Source organism: Desmodus rotundus, chromosome 3 (genome assembly GCF_022682495.2).
Source record: "Desmodus rotundus isolate HL8 chromosome 3, HLdesRot8A.1, whole genome shotgun sequence".
Taxonomy (NCBI): domain Eukaryota; kingdom Metazoa; phylum Chordata; class Mammalia; order Chiroptera; family Phyllostomidae; genus Desmodus; species Desmodus rotundus.
In genome coordinates, this window is record NC_071389.1 from 81,415,238 (window position 1) to 81,440,168 (window position 24,931).

At 41.4% G+C, this 24,931-nt stretch overlaps 1 protein-coding gene across 4 annotated transcripts in view; it reads left to right on the forward strand.

The window, feature by feature from the left end:
* Window positions 1-24,931, forward strand: part of NEDD9 (neural precursor cell expressed, developmentally down-regulated 9) — a 177,340-nt gene that overhangs the window by 136,393 nt on the left and 16,016 nt on the right. For all 4 annotated transcript variants that reach the window (XM_045199443.3, XM_045199445.3, XM_045199444.3 and 1 more), the window contains one exon: window positions 15,183-15,629. In XM_045199443.3, coding sequence (XP_045055378.1) covers window positions 15,183-15,629 — 447 coding nt within the window. The remainder of the gene's footprint in view (window positions 1-15,182; window positions 15,630-24,931) is intronic.

The following is a 24,931-nucleotide window of genomic DNA, read 5'->3' on the forward strand; positions in this document are numbered from 1 at the left end:
GTTTGAGCAGAGGCTGGAGACCCCGCCCATTCTGTGCGGGCCCTGGCCTGGTCAGTGGCTCTCAGCAGGCACTGCATGTCTGATCTCTAACAGCTAAGCAGCTTTTGGGGCTTTGCCAAATTTCTGAACCCCATGGGCCCCCATTAAATTTTAAATTATTTCTGTAATTAACCATTCAACAAACTCATTCTTAAATGCTTAGACTGAAGAAAAATTACAGATGGAACTTACAAGTCAGAAAACTACATCCTGAAATTCAGATTTCTATGTTCTGGCTGACTGTGAGCAAGGTAGGTTGGGGAAACCAGAGAGTCTGTACCATTAAGAGCTTTTGAGGGGACTTTGAAAATATTTTAAGTTTCTCAAGCTGGCTTGAGAAAAAATAATTGAGGGTCTTCAATTTGAGACTATGAGAGTCTTAACTGAGGGTCTATGGTCATGTACGACCATATGATTCCCAATTCTTTCCTTGCTTTGACATTTTGGTTTTAAATTCTTTATTCTCTTCTAGATGATTTGTTGCATCCAATCCAAATTAGAAACTCCTGCCCCCACTTTTAAATTTTATGTTAGATCTATAAATTTAGAAGCACAAAAAATGCTTTGAAAAATCTTTGCTTAATTATTTGTTTTATATTATTTATTTATTGAGCAAACCCACTTTTGGAGCTAAATGATTTACCTACACAGAGATGAAAGACTTTGTAGAGCAGATGTTCTGATAAGGCCACATGTATAGCAAGCTGCACAGTGTGGGACATACCAAAGATGCCTTCAGCATCCTTTCCTTGCTGGGATATAGATAGGTTCTCTTCTCAGAATTCATCAGTGGCTTCCTGTCTGTACCCTTCCCCCCAAGACTTCTAAAAACAACTTCCTCTCTACTTTTCAATCCCCTTTGCAAATTCTCTCCCTTTTTTGTCCTCATCACCTCTCATTTTTTTCATTCAAGCATTCCTTATGCTTCTGTAATAGCTGACTTTTGTAGGGCTTGCCTCCCCAATCCATGTAGACGTGACTCCCTCAAAGCACACCCTATACCTCCACCTCTCTCTTCTCTTTTGTCTCTGCTGTGGGAAATCTTGGCCTTCTGGTGCTCCCTGATTCATTTGCCCCTGTGTCTTTACACCTACATGACTTGGTTAATCTGTCATTTTCCACAGGTCCAGTCTCCTCATCCATCCTCTCTATGAAGCCCAAACCTTTGTCTTCTTGACTGTCTCGCTGTAATCCCTGCAGTAGGCTTTTTCACCTCTGCCCTACTGTTTGCACTGCCTAATTTACTTTCAATCAAATTACTGTCTCACGTAAGTTACCCACTAACTTACTTACTTCTTTTTTTAACATTCAGTGTTATTTTGTATTAGTTTCAGGTATAGGGGGCTGTCCAGCTTTAAGTGAGCCCCATTGAACACAAGAAATAAATAAAGGGTGGCCTTTATTTGTATGGAGAGGTAGATTGATAAACAGACCACTGAATAAAAAGTGTGATCTAGGATCCTTTGTCTTGAGGCAGCAGGGTCTTGGTCTAGTGTATTCTTATAGTAGAGACAAAGTAGAGTGTGGGCTTTGGGGAGAGATGTTATTACTTCTTGCGATTTAATGCTCTGTAACCTTGGGCAAGTTAAGCTCTGAGCCTCAGTTTTCTTATCTGAAAATAGGGATAACCATTGCCTCATGCTATTGTTTAAGGCCTAAACAAGAAAATATATGAATATAAAGTACTTAATATGACTCCTGGTGTATAGTAAGTAGACAATGCCAGTCGCCTCCAGCTCTCTTTGTACAGTAGATGCTCAATAGATGTTGGAAGGATAATGTGGATTCAAGACTTGGTGACTGGATTATGTGAACATCCTAGTTACTAGGTTACAATGGCTGAATATTGTTGGGTATTCCATGGGTCTGAATATGTATCGTAGAAATGCAAATGCCACACACAGGGAATTACCAGCACATTTTATGCACCCTCTTGCTACTTTATTAATGCCTTGGTATTCTCATTGCTATTAATAAGACGATATTCTTGTGATAATAGGATCTTATTGATAGTATGTACTCAACAAACATTGGATTGAATGTTGAGTTACATAAAATATTTATAGAAGTAACCATTAAAAGTTACCATTAAAAGTCTTACTGCTGTATGGCATAATCAAAAGAACATGGGCTTAGTTTCAAATACCACTTTGGTTACTTTCTAATAGTATATAGGCAGGCCACTTCAGGCATCTCTGTTTCCTCATTGATAAAAGTGTGATTTATTAAATACCTGTCTTATCAGATAGTTGTAAGGAAATAAGATATGAACATCTTTCTCAGCTTTTAGCATATAGTAAGCATTTTAAATCATAGCTATTATGATGCATTATAAGGTATATATAATAATATATACAGAAAAATCATCAACTTAAAAAAATCAAAGGTGAAATGCAAAGGTAGTGAGTTGCTGGGTACAGAAGTGCAGGATTAACTACAGGGTCCAGCAGAAGTAACGCCTGCTTGAGTGTGGTTGGTAGGGTAATAATATACGTATAATAATTTATAGTTTTAATTTGAACATTTCACCTAAAATGGCATATGGTGTGTTTCAGTGTGATATTGTTATGTTATAGGATTACATGCTTATGGTGTTGTAGTAAAAGACTTTCTAATAAAAAGAGGCATTATTTGTGTCAGACCCTGTATATCCCTCATCCTATTACAGAAAGTGTAAGTAGATGGAGAGTAAGAGGCCTTGGAAATCTATTTTTAGATTACTTTAGGGTAAGAAAGAAAACTAAACAAATTGGTTTCAAATGCCAGCCGCTGGGACCATGACATTATTCTGCAGTAACATATAGACTTAATTATCAGGCCTCCTTGCCAAGGTAAACAAAACAGGGCCACTGGGAAGAAATACTACATTTCCAACTGAAAATGCCAGAGAATAGCTGCCGGTTTCCTAGGTAATGGATGATTGCAGAGACTAGGAGTTTGGAAAGGGGACCCCTCCCCCAAAAATCTATTTATACTTTGTCAACAATCTTGCCCCACCCCGTCTTATTTACCTTGAACATTCCAGTCATCTCCCTGCGGTAACTCTTACTAGTAAATGAGGACTCTGCAGCCTGGGGAACCTTACATCCTAGCTGCAAGACCATCTTCCTGAGGAATCTTCATTTCAAGATAAATGGCCTTGTTGGTGACCTTTCCCACCCTCCACTGCAAAGGGTGATTTTTTTAGAATGTAGATTTGGTATACAATGTGATCTAGGTGAACTGAGGCCCGCACTTTAAGGAAGATAAAATAGGTGCTCTAGAAAATGTGGGTAATGATGGCATATGACAGTAATTTTTCATGGTTAAGGTAGAGGGTGGAGTAGCTGCTTATGGAGATAATTAAACTTGCCAGCGGAGCATTTTCAATATATGCCTGGGCCCCACCATGGACTACTAGTTACCAGTTTATTCTTTAAAAAGAGCTAGTCCCCCCCACCCCACCACCACCTCCCCAACCATTAACAGTGCTAAATAGTGTTTAACTAGGTGGGTCATGATCCTGGTTCAAAGGCTGGGTCCATTGCCTTGCAGGTGTCTTATTTCTTTGTAAATCTTGGTGTGTATGCTGCAAATGAGAATTCTTCCTGATATTTCTAATATGTCGAGGTGATATTTATAAGATGTTAGCAAAAAGGTTCCTTATGTGGAATGTCGATGTTTATGCTTACCAGAAACAAAGATTGAGCAACCATGAATATGTAAAAGTGCAAGCATTGCACAAAAATGTTTGATAGCTCCTTTTGAATTTAATTCGTTTCTTTACTCTTCATGTGTGTGGGGAAAGGATTATTTGTCAAACTTAATAGAAAGTTGCTGCAACCAAAAGGCATATAAGGTTAAGATTTGAACCAGATCTTATTTATTAGATCAATATGTATTTAGACAGCACGATGAGTCATTATTTTTTCCTAATTTCTTTTAGTTATATGGAAATCCTATGCTATCTCTTATATGAATTAGCCCTTATTTCATGGATTTGTGGTAGTCAGTTTGTTACCCTTAACTTAGCGCTTCACCCCCCAGGAGATGTGGGTGACTCCCATAGGCTTTTCTGTCCGCAGGCTCTGCACTCTACTGAAAGAATGAGCTTGGATATCCCAGGTCCCCAGCCCTCAACCCCCAATAACCATAACAAGTGAAACCAACACACTGGGAAGGCGGCAAAGTGGACTGCCAGGCACTCCAGCCTTCTTGGTGTTCAGTTTTCCGTATCTAACAGGACATGCTAGTAACCTGTCAATGAGAGATTTTGGGGGAGAGGGTGTTACTAATCTTTTGGGGTATGACTTAAGAGTTTGGCAGGAAATGGGTTAGTGGACCAGCAGGATTTCAGTACTATCACAGCAGAGTTGGCATAGCAGCATTTTGAGGTCCTCTTTCCCTTGAGTGATCCCCTGGAATAGAACATTCATGTTATTCTTTGATTCTCCAACCTTTTTCACTCAGAGCTAAGTGGGATGAGCACACCCTTATTTGGGGGTCAGGGGGGACAACCTAGAAGTACAGTTAGGCCAACAGCATTCTTTCTCTTAATAACCCCATTCACTGTGAAGCTGGAATTCTAGACAGTCTCACAGAGGCCCAGATGCCTTTGGAATAGATCTCATTTCCTTGTAAAGATCATCTTATCATTTAGAGAACATGACCATTCACTGAATCAAAGACTCTTATCTGTAGCTACCTTTTTTCTCTCAAATTCTAAATTCCATCAAGGCAGACCCATTAGCAAGACATATATACTTACTTGCCTGCCTATCTTTTATTTTTAGTTTAAAATATACGCGTATATAATTTTTGTGGATATGTATCCATGTTTAGAAAAACCCCAAGAAGGGACATATGGTCTGATAATGGGAAGGATATTTGAAACTGGGACTGTCTTGGAAAGTTCAGGAACACACGGTCACTCTAGACAGTCAACATGAGCTACTCCAGCCATCAGTCAACTGTCCAAGGTGTTATCCCTTTTCCCTTATGTCGGCCTATTGTCAGGAAATTATCTAAGAAGCTTTTTTTTCAAGTGTAGGCAGGCAAATTTTTCACTTAGAGTCATAAATAACGTTTACTTGTAAGTAATAAGGTGGTCCTTTTCTTTTGTCTTGCAGAAATAGGCATCTATAGAAATGATAGAAAGCTTATCGTGGGCTTGTGCAGAGAACACCTGAGAGTGTTAAGCAGCCGGGGATTGTATTTCAATTGTTCTTGTTTTAAACCTGGCGTGGTAGCATTCTGCCTCATAGCCTGCAGCATCTGCCCAAGCCTCCTGCCTCCCTTATTAAGATCTTAATTACAGACACAGCTTACTTCATTGCTGGAGGGAAAGAATTTAGTTTCTCTGAACTGTGTCTGTTTTCTGGTGTGGCAGGTGTAATCATGATGAGATCATTTCTGGTTTATTTTCTTTTCCTGGAGGAATTTTTTTTGAGGGGGTGGAGTACAGTTCTTAAGACACAATTTCATGAGCTCATAACAGTGCAATAATAACTGTGCTGTGATTTTATAGAGACCATTTCTTATGAAGAAATCAGAGCATTTTGCATATATAATTTCATGACTCCTCATAATATTATTATGAAAAACATGTTCATTATCCCCATTTTTTAGATGGGGAGCAAAGGCACAAAAGGTAGCAAGCATGATTTCATTGCCATTAGTCTTCCAGTATGAGGACGGAGACTGGACTCTGTTAATTCAGGTTGGCGTCTGTTCCCCTATCCAGGGTTTCTCATCATCGGCACTGATGACATTTAGGGCTAGATAAGCCTTTGTTGTGGGGGGCTATCCCGTGCATCACAGAAAGTTTGCCAGTGTCCCTGGCCTCTACCCACTAGCTACCGGGAACACACATACACACACTGATAACCAAATGTCCCCTAACATTGCCAAATGTCCCCCTGGGGGGGACAAAAATTCCTTCTAGTTAAGAATCACTGGCCTTAATTGCCCCTACTTCCTTCTGGTTAAAAACAATTGCCTTACTGGTTTGTTGTGATAGAAGCACAAAAATATAACTATAGAACTGTTTGCCATAATTTTATCATGAGCAAGGTTGAGCTTAGTGTAACAGGCCCTACGCAAAAGGAAACTTCCCCTTATATGCTTAGCGCCAACTTACTCAAGCAAGTACCACAAAATACTAAGAAGCAGGCGGTCTCCCTCAGGTCACATGTAAAACCAGCAGGTCAGAGGAAGACACTTTAGAGAATTAAGGTTGCCATAGACAGTCTGATGTATAGTCTATAATACATTTTGAAATGGGCCTTAAAGAAAGCTATTTTATCCTCATAAACGGATGGATAATATCTACATGGTGGAGCTTATCTGTACACCTAGCCATTGAACGATTTCACTTGGAGGTTTTCTTCTATTGCATTTGCTCCTGCCATCGTTCTCTCTCTTCTAGCTGAGAAGCAGTAGCATGTAAAGTTTCTTTCTCTGAAGTTACAATGGTAACAACATGCAATTGCATCCACCCTCTCAGCCAAGTGTCTGGATCCAGTTCTTAGGATTCTTTGAGGACCTCACAAGTTAAGTGGGACAATGGCAATCAGCACCAAACCTAGGTCAAGGGGTATCTAAAAGAGTTCCACTGAGTGTTAGCATCCGAATTACATCAGTTGGGTTCTGGCTAGGACACAGGCAAAGTCGCCAGGATGTGTACGTATTTGTATTTGTATTGGTATTATATTTAGATATTGGTACTGTATCATATTGTGTTTAGATATAACTTCAGACCTTGGGGGCTACCCTTGGTGCAAATATTTTATTAAATGTTATGATGTGCATGTGTTTGGCTTTTGAGAAATGATGTCGTTTTTGGAAATATACAGTAATATAATGGAATGGAGTCTCCTATTCCTTTATAACAATTCTCATTTCGCTTCCCTAAGTACCTGGATGTTGGAGGGATTTGTCTAGACAGGCAGATAGATGTGATCCCGTGCCAACACTGTAATGTTGGCTGAAATCCAGATGGTTGTTTTATTGTTAATAAAACCTATCTTTTGGGTGAGTGGGTGTCAGGCCTTCATCATTATATGGCGCCTGTCAGATTTATCTAGGGACAGAACCCTGAAAAGAGTTTGTGCCTGCCCTATGTTTTTGATCCTTTGCCAATATACTATACTTAAATCTATCAAAACCAGACAACGTGGGACAAATGCTTATAAATTCCAAGGCTTAATAGCAACAGTACTAAATTCTAAGACGGAGAAGGCTCTCAGGAAGTACATCCTGGTCTAGTGGAAAAAATCCTAGATTAGGAGGGGAACCAGATGCTATTTCTGGCTCTGCTGCTAATCTAATAGGAGACTCTCTGGGTTGGAAAACAAGAAGATTGGGTTAAAATGATCTCTCAGATCCCTTCTTAGTCTGAAATTCTAGTCTAGTTGATTCTGGTCAAGCTGGGATGACCTCTGGTTCTGATACCCACAGAAACCTGTATGTCCTTCCACCTTGTCCAAGTCCCTCATGAGTTGCTTAGCTCAGACTCAAAGACCACATGAGTGGGACATTGAGCTCTTAAAGACACGACTCTTATTTACGATCATCTGACTTGTAAGGAAAAAGCTCATTTGCTCTTCTCAAATACTGTCAGCAAATTCATCCCCCATGACTAGCCGAGAAATAAGAGAAGGGGAATGTGAAGTCACACACGTACACTCATACATGCACACCTAGCTACCAAACCATTTGTAATTTTTTAATCTGAAACAGAATTTGCTCTAGGCTTCATGGTAAACAAATCCCAGCCTCCGAATGGTTCTGCCCTGTATCAACCTTAATCAAGGGAGAATAGGTGACATCAGTTCTAGTGCAGGAAAGGAAAGGAACCCAGCATTTGAGGAAACACTTTTTTTAAACTTAATCGCACATTTCTGCTATCCATATCATGTTACCAAATGTGGTCAGATAGAAATTTCTTTCTGAGATCCAAATATCTAAATTTACAAACAGCATCAGATGTTCTCCCCAACTCTTAAGTAGTGTTACTTGGGCACATGAACCACCACAGTAATGCTGGGTTCTGAATGATCCCTCATCAGATACAAATAGGTCAATATGGAGGAGACGGTAAGATTCCCAAACCTGGGAACCTCATGCACCACCACACACAGAGCACACACACCCCAACTGTGCATGTGGGGGCTGCTGCATGTCAAAGAGTACCTTTGGGAAGCAAGTGTCTAATGTCACATTCTTTAAGCATCTCCCACTCTGAACCGCACAAAGAGAATGCTATGGCCAAAAGTTCACAAAGCTGGAAAGTCTAAGAAAACTGAAGGACATGTGGCAGAGTAAATGCCATGAAGAATTAGGGAGGGTCCAGGATACTTATTTAAGCTTCGTAACTATCACAGGGGTTTAGAAGCACTTTCCAGAATTTTTTTTTAATTGGCTGAAATGTGGTCTAGGGGCCAGAGCAACCTTTGATGGCACATATTAGACACTCCTCATGTGATCAGCAGCATGACAAGGGACGATGAGGGGCCTGTGAGGATCCTGCTGCCGCCTTTCTCTGACTAATTCAGATCACATGATGGAAAGTGTGTCAGACTGCAATTAATGAGTATTGCTGGAAAAAAAATTGGATGCGCTATATATCATATCTTCTAACTCCTGAACTTGGAAGCGTTGTGTCTACCAGTTAACAAGCTCAGGAAGATTGTTAATTCAACATTGCAGATCATCTGATGAAAAAAACCCATGTGTAAACCAAAATATTCCAAGAAGTGAAATCCAGACGCTTATAGATATGCATGTTTTCTGACTATGGCTATTTCCTTCTTTGGGGAAGTCCCACACCCCCTATATCCTGAAGGTGATGGTGGGCAAAAGCCAAAGTGGTTTGACGGCCCTCAGACAGGAGCTGATTTTTGTCCGTAGGCACAAAAGCACACAAGCCTTTCTCTTCCCCTGTGTCCCCAGACTGACCTTGATGCTCATCTTTTAGCCACTTCCTTTAGGACTGATTTCTTTGACAATGCCCATTTCCTTCTATACAGTGTCTGTTTCTCACGATCCGCCCTGCCCGGAGTATGTGTGTGCCTCTGTGTGTGTGTGTCGCACAACCTGCCAGATCCCAAGGCTAACGTCTGGGGGGTTGGGTACAGGAAAGTCATGGTGTTGAGAATGTGGCAGCACTGAGGCTGTGGCAGGAGCTCCTGCCTGATAAATATAGAATAAAGTAAAAATAATAAGAGGAAGTTGGGCCTTTGGTGATGCTATCAGTCGTAGTGGGGTGACACACCACCCATTGTGTCTAATTTCTCTTCAAAGAACAGCATAGATGGTCATGGAAATTGTAAGTCACACTTCTCTGTATTTGGAATAGTAGATAGTTTCCTTGGAAGTAGGAGTAATAAGCTTTCTTGACATTTTGATAGCAGTGGGGGAAAGAAGGCAGGGAAGAGTGGGGGTGATGTGGGAGTTATCATGTGACCTACCCGCTGTTCTAGTAGTTGTACAGTATTTTCTTCCCACTCCTCAGGCATAGTTTGGGAACCAGGAACAGCAGAAACCCAATGTTCTGGCAAAGTATGAATGTGTGCAGTCACCTGCTGCCAGATGTGGGTTGCTGCATTGAAGGGAGAAAGGCTCTTACAGAAAACATTGTATTTAATCTGGCTGGGATGGTCAGTTTCTCTTGGCCTTCCTGTTTGCTTGGTGGTTGTGGACACCAGATTCAGGCCTCCCATCAACTTCATTATCCTGTTTTCATAGGGAGGCACAGGCAATTTCCTGCTTGCTGTCTCCCATGTCCTCTGGCTGGGAAGCTTGGTGACTTGGACACACCACTTATCTTTCTGGTTCCATTAGTTTATCTTCCCATGCCCATCTGAAAATTTTGGCCAAATATCATTCTGATGTCTCCAGAAAAGAATGCTACCCTCTCTGTAGAGAACCAGGAAATCAGAATCGAGAATCCACTCCAGTTAGCAAACATTTAGTGAATATATATTTTCTTTCAGACACTGGGCTACAGAGTTCTGAAAATGCCAAAGGAATAAGACAGCCTCCCTGAACTTAAGGATTTACCAGTCTTGAATGAGATAATACAAGTTATACTGAACTACTTACTATAGAAATACTATAACAGAAAACTGGAAAGAGACATGATTAGATAGGTTTTGAAAAGATAACTCGTCTATTTATGTGGAAGAGAGTAAAGGCAGGAAAACCAGTTGGAAGTAATTGCCACTCCTTCCCCCAAAAGTTGCTGAGGGCCTGAACTAGGAGTGACAGTGAGGAGGAGAGCAGGGTCCAAGCTGATTGGGTTTCAGGTTGTGAAAAGACTCTGAAAACCTCTGAGGCCACTATCTTGGCAGCAGTGTGCACACTGTTACTGAAGAAAGGTAGAGCAGGAGAAAGGGATTTTTGCACTTGTTAATATTGAGGTAAAGAAACCCATTAGACAATTGGAAACATGGAACTGGAGTGCAGCAGTACATAGGCTGGAGTTATGGATCTGAGTGTTATCTGTGTTTAGATACCAACACCATGGGCATGATTTCCTATAGAGAGTGAGCCTATAGGCAAGAGACAAATGCAAAGGAGAGATCCCTTTGGAACATGATCACTTAAGGAATGAGCCCCCTCAAATTTTTTTTGTTCTGTGAACAAGAAGGAAGATGAGTAGCCCTACCAACAAGAGAAGAGAGAAACAGGAAGTGGTAACACGGAAGTCAGAATAGTTTCAAGAAAGTTTGGGATGGGGATCCATGTCAGAGGTTGCTACCACTAAGGTTCCCTCAATTAGGAATTTTAAAATTAAATTCATTGGGGTGACATTGGCACATACGGTCGTATAGGTTTCAAGTGTACATTTCTATGATATATGAGCTGTATATCGCACTGTGTGCCCACCATCCAAAGTCAAATCATCTTCTGTCACCATGTATTTGGCTCAAATAGGATTTAGGACCCTAAAGGTCAATTTCCAATCCTGATTAGAACCACAACTTTTGTAGCATATGTATTTGACTTTATTAAACACTATTCTAATTCCAGAAGCCTGAATTCTTGTCCCTGCTCTATGACCGTCTTGCCAGGTGACTTTGGCAAATCATTAACTTCTTAAGCCTCATTTTTCTCATTTGTAAAGTGAAAGAGTTTGACTATAATTGTTTAAAGTTCCTCTGGCTTTCAGGTTCCATGCCCAACTGTTTGGTACTTTGCCAATCTCAAGCTGCATTTCTAACTGCCAATCTCTGGAGGTTAACCATCCAACTGGATATAGAATTACATAGCTGTCTTATCTCTCCTTGATTTGTTTCTGTGTTGACCTTTCCTGCCATGGAGATAAATATGGGGGTGGGGGTGAGAAAGAGTATATCTGCCTTTCCTGGGTTTTTCTAAGATATTCAGATAATCACCTTCTGACTCTGTGGCCTTAAGGAGGAATCATACCTTTGCACTGAAGGAGAGGGTTCCTCCACCTTCTCCTAGGCTCAGAAATTAACTCTTAATTTGCCAATTTATGAATTGCATGTGTTCTTTTGAATGAGATGGTTTGTGTTCTGGCTAAAGTTAATTTTGCTGTTACCATCTTACTGACCTCCTGCCACAACACACTAAGTATTTTCAAAAGCCAAGCCCAAGTTTTTCCCCACTTTTCGATGGGTTGTACTCTGCTGGAATCTAATAATATTTTTGAAAATTTGCCCAGTAATATCATTAGGATTAGTATTGGTCTATTGCCTCAGAAGGTCTCTTGAATGCAACCAGCAGTTTTATTGCTGCTGTTTGTAGGCAGATACTTGACAAGAGGTTGCAATGCCTAGAACTCGTTATTAATTCAAAGCAATATTGTTTTGAGAGACAATTCTCCTAAATGCAATTGTAAGCAAGGGAAATATCAGTTACATATTAAATAAATATGTGATAGCATCAGTAGAATAGGGTGAACCCTTGACTGAGAACTGAGAGGCGGTGAACAGGGTAGGGAGCCTAAGTCCAAAGTGCCATCCAGTAAGTTAAATAAATAGTAACAGTAACTTCCTAAGTCTCTGGCAGTGTTAAGTACTTGACTTGAATTAACTCATTTAATTTTCACAGCAAACTATGAAGTCGGTGTTATTATCCACATTCTCATGTTATAGTTGGGGAAGTTAAGGTCAAGGGGGAGAGGTAATCTTCCCAAGTTGCACAATTCGGACACTAAGCCCCAAGAATCTATTTATTTTATAGAAATGACAAGAAGAATTGGTCATCTTTAGAACTGTACTGAATGAAATATAATGGAATTGAGCCAAGTTAGAAGGACACTGTATACTAGAGCTAAGGTAGAAAGAGAATTAAACCAAGAGACCAGAGTTCTGTTCTCATCTCTGACTCCAACAGTGTGGCCTTAGTCAAATGATAAAATGTGACACTGTCCCCCACCCCGCCCCCCACCAATCTACTTTCTGTCTGTAAAATGAGGAGGTTGGGTGCAAGTGTCTCTAAAGTTCTCTAGAGCTGGAATCTTTTGTTTGGGAGAGTGTCAGGGTATAGACATTAGCTCCCTGTAGCTTACACAGATATTAAATAGCTCTCTCCTCTTCAGCCAAGACTAAGAATATCTGTCAGTGTAGGAGGTGTCAAGATGGTACTGGGGGGCCTGGCACTAACAGCCATGCCAAGCCCTCCTTCTAAATCCTGATCTCTGTAGGCAGTAAGGAGGACTGCTGGGAAATCATGCACAAATAGGAGAATTCACCCACAGTGGCTCCACTAGCAAGGACTTGGGCTCTGAAAGTATTCCCAAAGAAGCAGCTCTTGAAGCTCCTCTAGACACATTAGCATGCTGCTTACCAGGTGGTGGGAAGGCTACTGGGACAGATGACAAAGAAAATCCAGAACAGTGCTCACACAGGGACTTCTCCCACTCTAATCAAGCATGGTCCAGTGCTCTATGTCCATGCTCCATGGAGTTCCACAGCAGTGGGTCAGCACCAAAAGCCTCAACTTATTTATCCTGATTGGGTCCATAGTCCTTTACCTTTCTACTGTTTTGTTTCCTTTCTTTCTTTGCTTTGAAGTCAAGGTGCACAGCCACCCACCCTTAGTTCCTGTAGAACTGGCCTCTACTATTTATCACTTCTGATTTCATCTTGGGACTTCCTTAGCAGCCATTCCCAATTGTTAAATGGGCCCTGGAAAAAGGAACAGAGGCTGGGGGCAGGGAGCGGGGTGTGTGTGTGTGGTGGGGGGGACGGTCAGCTTTCTCTCTCTCTCTGTTCTATAATCTCAGTACACTCTGGTGGAGTAATTCCCTCAAATCATTTTGGCGCGAAGGACCAGAATCCTGTTTTCTGTAATCTATGACTTTTCTTTTAAATTACACAACATCCACAAGATGAAAGAAGAGAAACAGAGGAGATTTTAGGATCATTACACATTCTTAAATGGCTCCTCAAAGCAGGAAAGAATGATGAATGATTTTATCTTTATATATGTGAACTTTTCATTGTTGAAAGGAACCCAAAGCTTCCTAGAATATAAATACTAAGTAAAATGTTCACCTGGAATATAAACCCTCAGTTTCCCTTTGGCTTCCCTTACTGCTTACCTGGCTACATCAACTTCCTGGACCTCAAAACTTTCAAGAACAAGGACTTTAACCTTATCTTTAAAGAGCATCACCAGGCTCCCTAGGTACTGACCTCTATGGTTTTATCTCCTTTCCTTAGCTTAAGTAGTTGCATTGACTGAGAGGAGGGTTAACAGAGTAAAAGTAGGGCGCCTTCCCAACCACTGGCCAGAGGGGAGACCCCTCACAGAGTACGACCACTCCACAGCAGAGAACCAGCACACAGAGCAATAGCTGCGGTTACAGGGCACAGTACAGGGGTAGATGATTAATGTACGTCCGTTAAAAAGGAATGCAAAGCATGAAGTCCACATTTCTAGAGAAGAAAAAACAGGGCACAGGAGTCCAAACAACACCAACCCCAAGTTCTACTCTTACGCGAAGTCACAAACGTGCTCCATGCAGTCAGCAGCCCCTCCGGCCCCAAATGGTCATCATCACAGTAACATTTAGTAGTGCACCCAGACGTTTTCGGGAAGCTCTGCAGAGAGCGCTTTTAGTTTTCCTAGTGCTTGCGGTGAATTTACAACGCTCCCTGACTCCTCTGTGTGCTGGGAAGGAACAGGCATGTGGTGATGGCTGCCATCATGCTGCGAAACATTACTAACGCCAAGAAATGAAATCTTCGGAGCCTTTGAAAGGCTTCCAAGAATGTCAACATGCACTGCCTGCCCACTCTCTGCTGAATGCCTACTTTGGCTGTCTGCTTAGTACTGAATGTACCAGACAGGCCTTCATACAAAGAGAGAAAGTGTTTTGGGCCCCTGAAAGGGGAAGGCACAGCCTTTCTGATGTGAATGGCGAGACTCAAGTAGTAGGAAATAGTGGCAGGCTGAGGAGGGGCCTTCAGGAAAGGTATGAATAGAAGACCAGCAGAAAGAGGTGGCATCTACCAATGTGTGATGAACTCCTCGTAGCTCCCTGCCATCAAATCTGGAGATAAGAGACTCCCGTCACACTATGCTCTATGCTCCATGATCATGGAAAAAATGCTTGCTTGGAGATTCTCCCTGTTTCCAAGGACCTTGTGATCAACTGAGAATAAAAATTTTTAACCACTGCCAAGGCATATATAAGTGTACTGTTGGTTCCATTTTAACACTAAATGTAAATGCTGTTTGTACTGTTTGTTACCAGGGATGTTCATTAACCCTTCATGAAAAAAATGAGAAATGTCAGTTGTAGTACATATGAATATCTTGGACTATTTTATTCCTTAAGCTGGCTTTAAGAAAGGAAGAAAAGTGTTTTGTATATTGAACTATTCTCTGACTCTTTAGCAGTGCTACTCATAATTCCTTGGCACAGCATCTACTGCTAGAGGAAAGCTCTCTTGTGGTGTTCTGAGCTTTTCCAAGGAGGCAGTCTGATGTCATTGGTGGCAGACACAGAATGTATGTATCTGTCTTTTGTCTGCACCATCTGGTTTTCTCCTTACAGGCTATCATTTAGATTTATTCCTCTCTTCTTTCAGGAGGTGCACCTCTCCATAAGAGGAAGGGCTTTAGGTGTTAAAGGGCCTAAGCTAATATTCTAAGATGATTTCCCTCTGTTCTTTCCTTCCTAGAATCTTATGGCAAGAGCCTTATATGACAATGTCCCAGAGTGTGCTGAGGAACTGGCCTTTCGCAAAGGAGACATCCTGACTGTCATAGAGCAGAACACTGGAGGACTGGAAGGATGGTGGCTCTGTTCCTTACACGGTCGGCAAGGCATTGTCCCAGGCAACCGGGTGAAGCTTCTGATTGGTCCCATGCAGGAGGCCTCCTCCAGTCAGGACCAGCCTACTCCTGGACTGATTCACCAAACCTTTGGCCAACAGAAGCTCTACCAAGTGCCAAACCCACAGGGTGCTCCTCGAGACACAATCTACCAAGTGCCACCTTCCTACCAAAATCAGGGAATTTATCAAGTACCCACTGGCCATGGTGCCCAGGAACAAGATGTGTATCAAGTACCACCATCTGTGCAAAGAGGCATTGGGAGCGCTAATGGTCACCACTTTAGTAAAAAGGTGAGTGGACAACTGACTGAAATTTTGTACCAATTTATTATTTTCCTTTGCACTCAGAGCAATAGAAATGTTCCCAAAATAAGCTACTATAAAGGACACAAGGATAAAATCAAGGGGGAGGGTAGAGGTGGGGGAGGGAGGTGGGACTGGCTGGGGTAGGGTGGAGGGAAGGGGAGAAAATGCAGACAATTGTAACTGAATAAAAATAAATTAATTAATTAAAGAAAATAAAAATCCAGAATTGAAAAAAAAAAAGAACTTGACCCTTCTAAGAAGTATGTCTTGCAAGAAGTAAGTATATCTAAATACCCTAGCTCAGCATTATTTTTGCATCATTTTTTCATTCATTGGTCAGCAAAAGTTTCTTGAATTCCTACCAGGTGCCAATTACTGTTGATCAAAGGTCATAATAAGTTCCTGTGTCATTCCAGGTTATATGGGATCATTAAGTTGTTCCTCTCCATCTTTTTGATAGATCTTCCTTCAGATCTAAGTTCTGCACTCAAATAGTTTCCAGTATTTTCTGTTTCTTCCTTAAATGGTACAAGGCACCAAATTTTGTATAAGCACAGTGATGCAACAAGGACCCTTCTTTTACCGAAAGCTGAGTCTCAACCCCATTGGCCTGGGTGCACAAAGAACCCACAGGAGGTAGAGGAAGCAAGGAAGCTGGGAGTGTGGGTCATGCCAACCAACTTGTTCTTCAGAGTTGCTAGCTTACAGTTTGACTCATTTAAAATACATAGATACTTGTATTTAGAAAGGAGCCATCCTCTTATTCTTCAAGTAATTTCTACAATAATGCCTGAGCCAGTGGGTGGAAACAGCAGAGCTAAGATGTTTAGAAAGGCAAGATGTTAAAAAAAAAAAAAAAGATGAAAGGAAAGGACCCACCTCTTCAGCACTCTGTATAATTCCAAATGCCTTAACAGTTTGAGATAAATAGAAATTTGTTAATTGAATGAATTTTAAGCATCTAGTATATTTTGTTGCTTGTGATACAGTGACAAGTTAAAGGGTGGATAGAGCCTTCCTGACGCTTATATTGTAGTGGAGGGACAGAAGCAAACTGTTCTGTCTGGTGCCGGGAAGAAAATAATGTCATTGAGCTTATGGGGGTAACAGCCACAACCCAGATGATGCTTATGTGAGCATAAGGGAGGGCTTTTCTCTTTTGTTTACTGGCAAATTCCAAGGGTCTACAGAGGGAGTGTCCAGTAGGTTTGGTGTTAAGAATAGGCCAATTTAACAACAGACTAAGAAAAGACTTCTGAATGACAAAAGATGCAGCTCCATGCCAGAAAGAGCTTGTAGGCTCTTAGAACACTACATATACAGGTCAGTGCCTCAGGAAAATCCAATACAAAATCTGAATTTACAAATCCGTATAAATTAGGGAATATCTATTTGCATGATAATGGAATCCTGTGTTGAAAAACAATGGGGATGGGGAATTTGCTATTGGATTTCTTAAATAACAAAACACAAATGAATCCAAATCACCTCTTATACCAAATAGTTCTCGGGAGCACACGTGTGCCTAACCCGAGTGTGTGCACGTTAGGAGTAATTCCTCAAGAAGTGGTAAACAGCTTTCTTACTTGTGTTGCCTCAGCCAATGATTCCTGTCTGCAAAGATAGACTGGCCATGACCTTTCAAAGTCATTACCCCATCGATTTCAAGGTCAAAGGGAAAGCCAAACCAGGCTTCTGTCTCCAGAGGAGAAAAAGAACAGTTGAAAGGTGTAACTATGAATGAATAACATCTCTCATTCTTAGTGCTGGTTGTTTGCACCTTAAAAATAGCTCTCCCTTCATCTGAGCTAGTATGAGGCAGACAGGGGAGACCAGAACAGGAAATGCTTGGCTGAAAGGTGGTGGGGTCTAAACTTTCATCACAGTTTATTTTGGCAGGAAGGTAACATGTTTTCTTTTTTAGACTCAACCTTTTTATTTCCAAGTCTGAAAAACCTAAAACCTCAGACTTCTTCCCATTTTATTTGCTGTCACTACACTGCAGATTAGCTCTATGACTCTCCATCCTGTTAGTGGGGAGAGACTCTGACCACGCCTTCCCTTGGATTGATGTTGGGGGGCTTGGGTTACCCTTAGGCACTTGAACTCAATGTTATGTTTGTTTTTAAATTCTAAAATCAGTGGAACATACTATGTTTAACAAAAGGTGGGTGGATGATTTCTGTAGGAGGAAGCCAGTTTCTGAAAAGGACCCCTGCCAGCCCTTTCAGGGGATGCCAGCAGACCTGGAGACTTGACCAGAGCTCAGGAGGAGAGAACGAACGCCTGGAGCCCTCAGCTGCTTTGAGCAGTGGGGGCCTGAGGTGGTAACATGTGAGAATGGGAAGGGCAGGAGGCTCTTTCCTGCCAAACACCAAGTGTTCTGCAGGATATCCTGACCTCACCTGGAAGTCATCCCAGAGCCTTTGGTTCTCTAGGATGTCTACCTCTGTCCTACTCACTAGACCATTGGCTTACAACCCTTCCTCCCATGGGAGTGAGTTTATCCTCCTCCCTTTCCTCTCCCACTCTTCCTTCCTTCCTCTTTTCTTTCTCTCCCCCCCCCAACCTCCTCCTCCTCTTTCTCTTTCTCTTTCTTTCCCCACTTGTTTCCCTTCCTTCCTTCCTTCCTTCCTTCCTTCCTTCCTGGTGGAGATGACTTGGCTGCTAAGAGGTAACTTTAACCTTCTAGGTAATAGCAGCTGTTTTAAAAACTTCTATCAATGTCTCCCTCAGTGTAAGCTTCTAATTCAGATATTTTCAGATATCCTAATGATTTAGGTGAAAGCCTCAAGAGTTAATCCCAGTACAGTAGGGTTAATCCCAGCCTGAGGGTGAGGGAGGTGAGGTCTCATTGTAGTTTAATAGTCCCATACCTACTTTCTTTTCAAATATCTCATTTATAAAAGGGTGGTGGATCCAGAACTAGACATTCTTGATAGTTTAAGCTATGGTCCTTAAAATCTATTAAAGAAGAAAGAGGAGATAGTGGAATCTGGTTCTGAACCACTAAAGTGTGGTTTTAAAATTTTAGAGAGCCTAAGGATCACCCAGAGATGGAAGGAAGGTGAATTAAAATGCATATCCCCAGGCCTTTCTGGGATTCTAAACCCAGGTCTGGGATTCTGCATTTTAGTAAACTCCTTAGATAGTTTGGGGGGGAGGTAGTCCAGGACTCCACACTTAGGAAGACTGTGAAGGGACCATGTAGGGGTTGGATATATTCCAATCTGATTGTGATTCGGGACTTTCCATGATTAAAGATTCCCTTGATGTTGCAAACAGACTATTGGCTTCAGAAATTTTATCCACCACAGTTTTTTCTACTAATGAATCACTGAGGGAAAGAAAAAGAGTGAATTCTGCCTTCTATCACTACAACTTTGCTCTCTGGGAAACTCCAGCCTCTACCCACCTTCTTGCACCCCATCCACATCAAAAGACATTCGTCATTCATTAAATCAGCGGTTAGGGAGAGATAATCACATAATACAATCCCCACCCTTTGGTGAAATGAGAGGACAGCACGAGTATTGTGAAAAGAGCATGGGCTGGGGATAGTCTGACTCCTGGCTCTGTTTCTTCATACCTATTATTCCTCAGCAAGTTACTGAACTTCTGTAAGCTTTGCTTTCTTCATCTGTACAATGGGAATAATCATAGGGTTGTTGTGAGACTTTTTGTGAACAAAACAATACACAGAAAGGACCTGGCCAGTGCTTAGCATAGCAGGGGCTTAACAGTATTAGTCCCCCTCGCCTTGTTCTTCTTTCCTTTCTCAGAGTTTATTTGGAACTGCATCAGCCCTGTTTGTGTTTCTCACTCTACACCAAATATGCAAATACTTCAGTGCCAGCGCATAGGCTGTTCCCTTTGTGTATGCGGCTCTCTGGTTCTACAAGACTTTTGCACAGAATGGAAAACAACTCCCAAAGTTATCTGGAAACCATACACACTGACACCTTTACTTAGTTTCATCAGTCTTTTTCACTCTGGGTTTGTGTGCAGGGCCGTTTTATCCATCAGGCATTGTGGGCACAATGCCCAGGACCTACGAGAATGTTTCAGAGCTGAAAAAAAGACTTTGGCTCCAAACTATAAAACACGAAATCTGCAAAATAGAAATTAATAAACAGACAAATGTGTAGGAAACAATATCATGTCAATCTCATTATTACATTTAGGGCTCATAAATATTTCATTACATTTAAAAACAATTTGTAGGTTAGACTTTTCTCACTTTGAAAAGATTTCTAAATATGTCCTATGATCGCCAAGAACTCATAGGCAATTCTAAATTAAATGAGTTACTCATAGTCCAATAATTTGAAAAGCTGAATTATATTTTTTAAATGTTCTTGATTTTTTTAAAGCAAAAATTCTCCATTGTTTGGTAGTATGGTTTGGAGTGAAGCCCCCAAACACCCAAAAGCCTACGGTCTACAAAGGTCTGAAAAAGTCTCACTTCTCTGCTTCAGAGATCAGTAACACAGCCTCTTCGGTTCATCCGTTTCATGCGTGATCTTCCTGGGGAGTTACGTGTATTCCTTTGATTATCGTTTGGACATGTTGCTTTTATTTTAACCGGAGGAACTAGATTTATTTTGAGTCCTTCTGAAGATCAGTATGGGCTAAATTGTAAACTCCATTAAGGCAGGCGGGGGCTGTGGCTGTGTCTTCACTGCAACAGGCCAAGCTGATAGCAAAGTCTCAGCACACAGATAACCCCCAGGGAGCAAATGAGTAAGGCCAAAGCGAGAAATGAAGCATTTAATTTGAGTTGACCTTTAAATAAACTGAAAAGTGGTTCTACTCTTATCACCCATTCACCGTCACACACGGTTCAAATCCCATCAGTCAGCTCATTACATTCTGTTATGACATAGGTCACATTATAGACGGTAGTTTTCCCCCAGAAGGTCTTGGAGAATGTCACCATCTGTTTTCTGTAGTCACAACTATCTGTACACAAGACATGAACATCCAAAGCATGACTGATGTAAATAAAGTTCAGCTCGTCTGAAGACCTAACTTTTATGCATTTTGTTCAGTTTAGACAACAAGATCAGTTAACTCTTCTATAGTGACCTAAAAAGGAAAACCACATTTTTTATACTGAGGAGCAGAGCTTCCTCTGTGTATTCTATTATTTACCTACAATGCCTTTCCTCCTCTATTCTACCTGTGAACTCCCATTCATACTTTAAGACCCATTTTAATGTTCTTCTCCTCTGTGAAGCTTTCTGCCTGCACACCGACATTGTCTCCCTCCTCTATGGTCCCAAAATATGCAGTACACATCTCTTAATCTCAAGGGCGCTCGTGGCCTCATTAAAACAATAGTGGCCTGCCATTGTAATGGGTATGATGGGCTAGGCTGGGGCAAGTAGTGTTTCGGGAACGGCACTGCTATAGGAATTCAGAAAATTCAAGTAATATTAAGACTTATCTAGACTAGATCCCATTATATTATCTTTAAAGACCATTCCCTACCTTCCAAAATGGGACACAGCATGTGTTGGCAGGAAATGATTCAAAGATTTTAGCCGAGTCTTCTAGGCCCATTCCTGAAAGGTAATATAAGAACCAGAAATAGATTAGCTACAATGTTTATACCTTCTTAGACACTGAGTCATCGTGAATTACACACACACACAGACGCATACGCACACACCCATAGCCAATGTTTAAGAGCAAAGGACTTCCCCTTATTGGGATTTGAAGCATTGTGAAATCTGGTTGCCCAGAGCAACACTCAGTTACTGGCCAACTGATTGCTATATATTAGCTGTATGATCTGTCTCCCAACTAGTAAAAATAGATTTAGAGGAAACGAAATTGCCCAGAGAAGATAAACTCTGACTTTACCTCACTTTCTTTTATTCCCTTCTTACACACACATGCACGCACACATACCTACTTACACCCCCGGAAAACTAGCAGGGTTTGACAGGACAGAAGGTACCTCTAGTTTCTTCACTTATAAACTCAGTAAAGTATGACCATGTTCTAGAGCTGTACATTTCTGTATAAAAATCATCCTAATTTAAATGAATTTATTTCCTCAGCACATGGCGTGTTGAGCTATGCAGAGAAGTGAACTTTCATCTAAAATCTCTACCCTCAAGATTCAAGATAAATTTTAAATCTTACACAAAATTTGAAGTCCTTGAGCAATTCAGGGGCAGGACTTGATGAGCTCACTTTGAAAATGAGAAGTATCTCTTCCCAGTGGACTCACCCATGCCAGTGGAATGAGCAAACTGTAATAGCTCCTTAAAAATGAACAAAGGTCCTTTTTGTCTGGTCAGTGCCAGGGCCTACAAACTCAGTTGCAGTTTGTTACAGAGCTCAGAGATAACGAATATGTCTAAGAGTGCAGTAGTAACTTCTTCTAAACCCACATGAAAGCAAACAGAGGTAATCTTCCTTTTTCACTGATTTCATGCTAAGTGACTGTGCTTATCAGAGTGAATAGGTCAGATATTATGTGTGTAGTATGATGTCACGCTAAGTGGTTAATGCTGTATTTGTGAGCGAGAGGAAAAGAATACATTTATTTATTTGATTTATGATGACATTCAAACTTGATGTTGGTGGGGCACATCTTTAAAAGTGGCTTTGTATGCATACACTGTGCAAAATGCAGAGCTAGATACCACCAGAAATGCACTGGGTTCTCAATAGTTGTGCCCCAAACTTAGTTGTCAAGGAATATACTTCTAGAGAGGTGTATCTTTCTTAAAAGTTGTAACTCCAGTAATATTTGAAGAGTACAAAGGAGTCCTCTCTTCCAAGGGACCCTAGAGGTGATCAGTTTTTGAAGCAAAGACTCCTTTAGCAATGCCATTGTCACATCTGATTTACTTGAATAATTTTTGTAATATTTGGTCTTCTCAAAGCAGTGTGTGCTTAAACTAGTTGTTTATCAGAATAGTTATTTGCCTTCTTACCCCTCCCTCTACATTCAACAATCAACTGTGCAGCCTTTAGCATGTTATTAAGTTACTCACTCCTTTTTCAAGATAGTTTTAGATCTAAAGTGGGGTTGACTCATCCTGGCCAGGTGGCTCAGTTGGTTGGAGCACCGTCCCATACACTAAAAGACTGCGGGTTTAATTCCTGATCAGGGCACATACTTAGGCTGCAGATGTGATCCCCTGTTGGGCTGTGTATGGGCGGCAACCAATCGATCTCTCAAATCAATAGACATATCCTCAGGTGAGGATTAAAAAATAATAATTAATAAATCACTGAAAAAAAAAATAAATAAAGTGGCATTGATTCAAAGGTGCCTTTGAACTTTGGCTCCATGTTACAGACATTGTGTCAAGAATCGCATCTACTCCTCTCAACAGCCTCAGAAGGTGTTCCTCACAACCGTCACTTCTCAGGATAGGAGCTGAGGTCTGAGAAGTTAACTTACTGAAGGACATAACTCTAATAAGAGGCAGGATTGATATTTCAGGCTACATCTGTCTGACTCTGAAACTAATGATTTTTACATCCTGGCTTATGGTTGGTGTTGCCAAGCCCTAAAACAAAAGGGCACATTTAGACACTTCATTAGCAAGTCCAGCTCACCAGAATCCTGGGTGCTAAAAAGCATCCTGTTGGCCAGGAAGAATTAAAGTCGCTCCAGAAGACTCCTGCCTCAGATCCTTAGAGTAGCCTCACTGTGGAGGGAAGCTGAGTGAAGAAATGTAGAAATGCCGCCTCCCAGCTGCAGTGGTCAGTTTCATGCGGGGCCGATCCAGAAGTACTGAACAGGTCATTACGCTGATGTAAAGTCCGTGGTACGCTGCTGAGACCATTGCTGGATTGGCTTTCTCTGCCTTTGGAAATACAGTCTTTTCAAATTGCTTCCAATGGATACCTTCATTTAACCAGATAAAGTTAAATCTCCCAGAATGGGCTTGTCAGTAAAAGGGGCACCTCCAAAAATAAGATACCCAGTTCTTAAGTTTTGCTTCTCAAGTAAAGAAGGAACTTTCTCTGGGAGTATTTATTGTAAAATTAGAAAAGTAGTAACATTTTTAACATGTCTTATCAATATAGGCAAAAGGACATTCTGCTGGGCCGCTAGATCCAGCTAGCCAGGGTTCTTATTTCTTCTCTGTCATCAAGGAGCTGAATAACCTCTCTGAACCTTAGTTCCCTCAACTGTGAAATGGGGAGTAGGGCTGGATTATCTTTAATGATCTTTGCTAAAATTTTATGACCCAAATGTCCTTATCTGATTTTGTGCCCCAGTGTTGCTTGAAAAGTTTAATGAAATGACCTAGCCTCAAGATTGTTAAATAAAAGACAGCCAGGTGTTAATATAAATTTCAGTTGACCTCTCAAAGTGTTGGCAAATCCTTCTTACTCCTCCCTTAGAATCCAGTCCACCTTCCTACCTAGAACCACAATCTCCTTTAGAAGACAGAACCCTGTCAGTAGAAAGCAAGGGGCAGGCAGGGACACAAGGGGGAGGCTTGGGATATACTAAGCCAGGGAGAATGAGAATTTGCAGACCTGCTCCCATACCGGGTCTGGGTAATAAGGAGGACTCTTAGTCCTTCTTTGTTACCAAGAGCTGAGAAAATACTTTGTCCTGGAACTCATTATTTTCTGCACATTTTCCTCTGTTTAATCCTCTTGGCTTGGCAGAGGCCCTTGGTGTTTCTTGAAGCGACAGCTCTGGGTCAGCCCCCTTCAGAACTGGCATGGAGTTCGGCCACGTGATCAGTTTGCTTCATCAGCCATTGTGTTTTCTCCCAGTTAAGCGGTGGGAGGTCTCTTTTTTAAGGAACAAATGATGCCCATAGGCATTTGTGTCTAGAAATTTTCATTCCTTGACTCATTTCCATAATTACATCCCCTTTAGAGCATCTGTGGGCATCTCTCTAAAATCCATTTCAAAATCTACATTTAGTGCTTAGTGTCCTGTTGAATTTATTTGGACATCAAAAGAACAAAAATGCTTGTGCCTTTTCTAGTTTTCATTCAAAGAACATTTTGGTCCATGGGATATTTTTTAAAAAAGAAATGGCTTTGCTATACCCAACTGTCTTGGGCTGTATTCAGCTTTGTCCAGAGAAACACCTCAAGCACTTAGGAACCCAGACGTCATTTCCAATTGTGTTCTTTCACGTTAAATGCTCCTAGCTGCTCTTTGGCGCTTGGTCACTCCATAACTAAATATTGCTTTAGCGCTTGCTACACAAAGAGCTTCCTGAGAGCAGCAGGGGAGACGTGCTGGGGCCTTAACAATCAGGGCACTGTTTCCATTGAGTGGTTCGCTG